The 5,973-nt window shown below is 51.0% G+C and overlaps 1 protein-coding gene across 1 annotated transcript; it reads left to right on the top strand.

The window, feature by feature from the left end:
* The first annotated feature begins 380 nt into the window (after nucleotides 1-380).
* On the top strand, nucleotides 381-4,636 carry CUNH1orf50 (chromosome unknown C1orf50 homolog). Its single transcript, XM_017735084.1, has 4 exons — nucleotides 381-439; nucleotides 675-828; nucleotides 1,857-1,988; nucleotides 2,629-4,636. Exons 1-4 carry the CDS (start codon nucleotides 381-383, stop codon nucleotides 2,818-2,820), a joined length of 537 nt encoding a protein of 178 aa, XP_017590573.1. The 3' UTR covers nucleotides 2,821-4,636.
* Nucleotides 4,637-5,973: the final 1,337 nt, after the last annotated feature.

Below are 5,973 nucleotides of genomic sequence, written 5' to 3'. Positions count from 1 at the left end.
CTGTGCCCAGTGGTGCCTCCCACCATCTCCCACTGTCCCCTCCCAGTATTTCGCAGTGCCCCCCAGTCCCTTCCCGAGTTCCAACGCTTTGGTGTCTCCAGAACCTCCCACTGCACCTCAGTGCTTCCCACTGTGCCTTGCTGCCCCACAGTGACTCCCTGTGAAGTCCCATTCCAGTATGCCCTGCTGCTGCCCAGTATGTCCCAGTACCTTTAGTTCACAGCAGTGTTTACAGATGCCTCCTGCTACCACACTCCCAGTCCATCCCAGCACCCCTGTTATGTCCTAGTACTGCTTCAATGATTCCCAGTCTATCTTGCCTCTGAGTCCACCCCAGTTTTTTCTGATATGTCCTACTGGCCCTCCCAGTGCCCTCCAATATGTTATACCATGCCCCCAGTGCCTCACAGTACATCCTAGTGACCTCCAGTGATGTCCAGTTTGTCCCTCAGAGCTTCTCAGTTCACCTAAATGCTTCACTGTATGTTCTACTGCCTCCTCCCTGTGCATCTCACTACCTCCCAGTCCAACCCATTGCCTCCCAGTATGTCCTGCTGCTCCCTCTCACTGCCCCTCAGCCTACCCAGGCAGCTCCTGGTCCTTGGTCATGCCCGGGGGTGCCAGGACAGCTCCTGCATCCCCCAGCTCTGTTGATGCCTTGAGCTCGACCATAGCTGGCCCAGCACAGTCTGGAGGGCTGCAGTTCTTGCCGTCCTGACCAGCTGTCATTTTCTGTCCCAGGCCAATGACTTTGTCCGGGCAAATGCCTGCAGCAAGCTGACAGTCATCGCTGAGCAGATCCGGCACCTGCAGGAGCAGGCGCGGAAGGTGAGTGAGGATGGGCAGAAGGCTCATTGCCTTGCCTGGGGAGATGAGCATCTGCCGCCACTGCTGGCCGTTTGGGGAGAGCTGTGGCCTGGATGTGAGTTGGGGCCAGGAGCTGAGCAGAGGAGATTCAATGGAAAAGTAAGGAGGTTTGTTGTCTGGTGTCAAGGGGAATGGGGGAGGGTTGGTTTTGGTGCTTTCCCTGAGTCCTGAGCACACCAGGAAGAACTTTGGATAAAGTAGGGGAGCAAGGGCAGATGGTCCAAAACAGCTCAGGTGTCAGAGAGAGATGACTCTGATTTTGGGACAGATGACTTGTGTGTGGACTGTGCTCTTGGAATGATCTGGTGAGGTGATGATGTGGCCCTGGCTGGATCTCAGGCCCTGGGAGAGATGAGCTCTTACCTGATGATGAGCTTGGCTTTTCCATTTGTCCTGGCTCATTTGCTGGAACGAGTGGTCCCAGCAGCACACAGCAGGGCTTGGCTGTGCTCTTCAATCCAGCCTTCACCCTTAGGGGTGAAATCTGGAGCCAGAGTGGGGAAGGATATGCCACTCACTGCAACTGGCTCACTGCCACTGAGGCCATTATGTGATGTAATCATTAACTGGTGGAGCTGGATCAGTGGACCAGTCAGGTGGTGGAGCTGGGGAGATGAATTCTCCTTTGTTTGCTGCCCCTTCCCTTGCGGAGCACAGCAGGAAGGCCCCAGAGTCCAGCAGCGGAGATGAGGAATAAGCCCAGCATGTGGTGAGGTCAAGTGTAGAGGTGAATCTGGGGTGAGATGCAGAGGTATTTCCACCTCTGTGGAGAGGTTCTCTGAAGTCCTACTGACAGGGAAGAATTGGAAAAAACTTTATCTCTTTGGAAAGCATCTCCTTCCTGGGGCAAGTGAAGTCAGATGTGTGCCAGGGAGATCAAGGCCTCATGACCCATAGGTCGAGTGATGTGTCTCGGCCTGTGGCTGAGATGCAATAGCATGTTGTCATTTTATTTCAAGTGTAAAGATGTTAAGTTTTGTGTTTTCCAGGTCTTGGATGAAGCTAACAGGGATGCTGATCTGAACCACGTGGCCTGCAACCTTGTAAAAAAGCCAGGAAATGTTTACTACATGTACAGGCGGGAGAGTGGACAGCGGTATTTCTCCATCCTGTCTCCTAAGGTGGGTGGTTACAGCCCATGAAGAAGCAGGGAGGGGAAAAAAAAGCCATGTTTCTGGTGCTTGGGAACATACGGAACTCAGGCAAAAGCACCAGCTTGATGGGGGCATTTGTTGGTCCCTACTCAGTTGGTGTTTGCCCTTGGTCTGGGTTAAGTCTGCTGGGGCCAGAGCCATCTTACGGAGTTCTCTGGCTCTTGGTGGAGAATGGCAAGAAGCCCTTTGGGGCATGGACCTGAATTTTGTCTTTCGGTACCTGTGGTTCTTTGTTTGGAAGTAAAGAACTGCCAATGTGCCCTGAGCCTTCCCTGGCTGGTGTGGCTGCCTGGCAGGATGGTCTCCTCAGGTACTTCAGCCCAGGGACTGAGTTTGCCTGCAGCTGAGGCGATGGTCTTGGAGGTCTCCTCCTTCCAGACTACCCATTTTCTTACAGGGGGAAGGCTTCAGGGCAAAGCTCTGGGCAGGTCAGGGAGATCCTGTGTCCAGAAGCCTTCCTGTGTCAGCAGCGCTGGAGCTCGACCTGATCTTGGACTCGGGGTAGCTGAGTCTATTTTTAGGTTAGGAAATCAGATGGTCATGTAGCTGGGACAGCCCAGCTCCAAGGGAAGTTGAGCACTGATGGAATCTCTCTTTTCTCCACCAGGAATGGGGTACCACTCCCCATGAATTTCTTGGCGCCTATAAGCTCCAGCATGACATGTCCTGGACTCCATTTGAGGACATAGAGAGACGAGATGCTGAAATAACTGTCCTGGAGAAGCTGCTGAGCCGGCAGGCAGCACTGCCCCCGTGCACGGAGCCCAACTTCCAGGGCCTGACCAAGTCACATGAGTGACCACACAGGACCCCCTGAGCAGAGTCCCTGAGTGAGGGGACACAGTACGCTGTCAAAGGCAGGGCAAGGAGAGAGACCAAGAAACAAAAATGCTGATTGCTCTGTGCTTTAAGGAGACTAATTCTGCATTCAGTCTTACTGGATTTTCTAGTAATTGAATAATTGACTTCATTGACGTATGCCAAGGTGTAGCAAGAGGCAGGTAGTGTGAGTTCCAAGAGAGCTTGGAGCAAAAAGCAGAAATACTTGGGGCAGATGTGATAATGCTGTAAAATAGTATCTCCTATCTGCCTGGCTCTGGTGTACTTCACTGTGAGTGCTTGTGGCAGGTAATGATCTCAGGACTGGATTTTGCACTTTATTAAAATGCATGTATTTAGAGAGCTCTGTGGCCTGGGAAGAGTGGTCAAAAGCCTGTGCAAAGGGTCTGCTGTGATGAGTCTTCTGGTTTCTGTCCTAGCTGGTCTGAATCCCTGAGCTGGGAACATAGGGTGACCTGAAGCTCTCTTCTCTGGAAAGAGCATCCTCAAAAGTGCCATGCAGGCTTCAGGTGCTCTTCAGATGATCTGTGTTTGACATCCTCATGCATTTCCCTTGGATTTGAGTGCATGAGCTGCCAGGTAGAGACCGGATACTGGATGACTTTATGCCAGAGCAGTGGGGAGAGTAAAATAAATCAACCTTGATTTCACATGTACCTCCAAGACGGGCTCTGTGTTCTTCCTGCGTGGCAAGAATCCCTTCAGCTTTACTAGGGAGACTTAGTGGCATGTGGAGCTGGTAGGACACCTCCAGCATTTTTTTTCCACCTAGGAAAACTAGGGAAAAGTAAAGCTCAGAGCTGCTGAGGAGATATCCTCCCTCTGTTCAGCCACACAGGGCTTCTTCAGGAGCTTGCCTGCTCTTCTGTGAGGAGCCAAAGTTGGAATTTATCGACAAGAGAGGATGTCTGGGTTGGGTTCTGGCATGTAACTTTAGATCTGGTCAGATCCTCCCATAACTTTCTCACTTTCCTGACATGACAAGGTGATCTTACATGCTGCTCCAGGCATTGCATGTGCACAGTGGCCTTGCCACCTCCACTGGCAACATGGGAGGGTTGGAGACCGCTTGTAGGAGCTGAATTCTGACCCTGGGGTCTGGGCCCACTGTGGATGGAGTTGGCACTTCTTGGTGGAGCCCAACTGTGAGGGCATCTGCAAAAAGGAGACCCTTGGGGACCAGCACTTGTCACTGTTTTTCCACTGCTGGAGTTTATTCCCCCTTTGCAGAACACAGCCTCTCCTCCAGCCTCTAGTGTCCCTCTGTCCTCATCCCCATGCACTGGGAGTTGCCTTGGGAGATGCTCAAGACTGCTGGCAGTTCCTCATGGGAAGAGCTGTTTCCTGCTGGCATTACCGAGGTTTGGGAGGTTCGGGGCAGCTCCCTAGCAGCCCAGGATTTCTTTTTGTCCCAGATTTTCTTCTCCCAGCTCTGTCCAGTGCTGTAGCTCACCTACATCCCAGTGTGGCTGAGCCTTTGTTTGGCAGAAACCTGCTCCTTGGAGTCAATATGGGTCGTTTTTCTCAATGTCTTTCCTCACTTGGAGCACAAGGGCATATTAACAGCAATTTATTGTTATTACTAGTAGTATTAGACCAGGCTATAATTAATTCCTTTTTAAGTCACAGGTGCCTAATTCGACAGGGTTTTTCTCTACTTGTTTCATCACCTCGGGTCTGATTTTACTGCATGCTATTAAATCTTAACTTGGAAGGGAGAAAGTTAATTACTGCATGGGCTTCGTGTGGTGCTAATTACAGCAAAACGAGATCTTCATGTGTGTTGATTTATGCTGCTCTGGGAAGTGGGGATTCCTACCTTGGTTTTATCTGTTTCCATCATTAATATCTGTACCATGGCATGCACAAGAGGACTGGGGGGTGGTGGTTGTGGACCTCTGTAGCCTTTGGTGGGATGTCACTTGTGTCCAGCAGACACCCCTGGCCCTCCATACCCCACAACTCACTGGTGTCCTGCAGTTCCTCTGGGCACTGTCAAGTCTTTCTCTTGGATTTGCCCCCCAAAACCAAAACCATTATGGCTTTGTATGAAAAGACAAAGGAGGTCTCAAGAGATAGGACATGGAGGTGATGAGCTCATAGTCATGCTCCATGTTCTTGGCACTGTGGGAAGTGGGGAAGGAGGCTGCTACAGGGAGAGGTTGATGGAGAGGGGAAACCATTCCCCCAAAATTCCTTATGCACTGTTGGGATCTAATTAAAGCCAAAGAACTGAGGCATCATCAGAAATACTGGAAGGTGCTTTAGAGCCAAAGCAACCCATAATCTGGAACAAGGATGAAGCTGGTGGCAGGAGGATGAAGTGGAGCCTCCTGTGATGCTTGCGGTAAGGATGAGTTTCTGGGGAACCAAAGAGGTGGTGCCCTGTGGGAGACTCCAGAGTCTCTCTAGGTTCACAATCTCATCCACTCAGCCTCTATCCAGCTGATGCCTTTGTGCTTGATGGGGGGCAGGGACTTAATCTAAAATCAGCTGGAAGAGATAGTGAGACACTGACCCATCCATTCATGATTTCATCTTGAAAATTCTTTTCAAAATATTCCTCTTTGCTCTTTTGTGAATAATCAGGACAGCAGTGAGCATATTCAGAAGGCAATGGCTCTTTCCAAAATCCCCAGGGATTGCCAGTATTTGCAGAAGAAGGCACAAATGTGCTTCTGACACCATTACATTGGGCAGAGTGGGTTTTGTTCCATCTTTGGCCATGCAGATGAACCAGGGCTCATTTAAGAGGCCAAACACAAAGATGCTCCGAGGGTTTGACCCGCTCTAGGTGCTCCTCAGAGCCAGTGTTTGGTGACTTGAGGCTGCTGGCACTGGTACTTGCAGCTCTTTCCAGCTTTTAAAATTTCATTTACTCTGGAGTTTTAGGTGTCAGGGCAGATTTTTGCTCCTGCTTCTCAAAGTGGCCGTCCCTGGAGATTTTCTTCCTGGCCTCTTGCTCCTGAAGGATGGGGCGGTTAGGGGGATTTAACCCACCATACGTGCCCACTGCTCTGGGGTGTTGTTTCCCAGCCAGGAGGAGTCTCCCAACAGGAAGAATGGTGGCCCTTTGGCCCTTGTTATTTCAGCCTCAGGTCCAGGGAGAAAA

This window comes from Corvus brachyrhynchos, unplaced genomic scaffold, assembly GCF_000691975.1.
Source record: "Corvus brachyrhynchos isolate BGI_N302 unplaced genomic scaffold, ASM69197v1 scaffold525, whole genome shotgun sequence".
NCBI lineage: Eukaryota > Metazoa > Chordata > Aves > Passeriformes > Corvidae > Corvus > Corvus brachyrhynchos.
Note: the sequence above shows the minus strand (reverse complement) of the source record. Positions and strands in the feature narration are given on the sequence as shown.

Bases quoted from the DNA above. Each gene is read 5' to 3' on its own strand.
- CUNH1orf50 (XM_017735084.1), top strand. From the start codon at position 381: ATGTTATACCATGCCCCCAGTGCCTCACAGTACATCCTAGTGACCTCC. The intron at 440-674 runs GTTTGTCCCTCA...GCTCGACCATAG, and splicing joins GTGACCTCCAGTGATGTCCA to CTGGCCCAGCACAGTCTGGA. The intron at 829-1,856 runs GTGAGTGAGGAT...TGTGTTTTCCAG, and splicing joins TGCAGGAGCAGGCGCGGAAG to GTCTTGGATGAAGCTAACAG.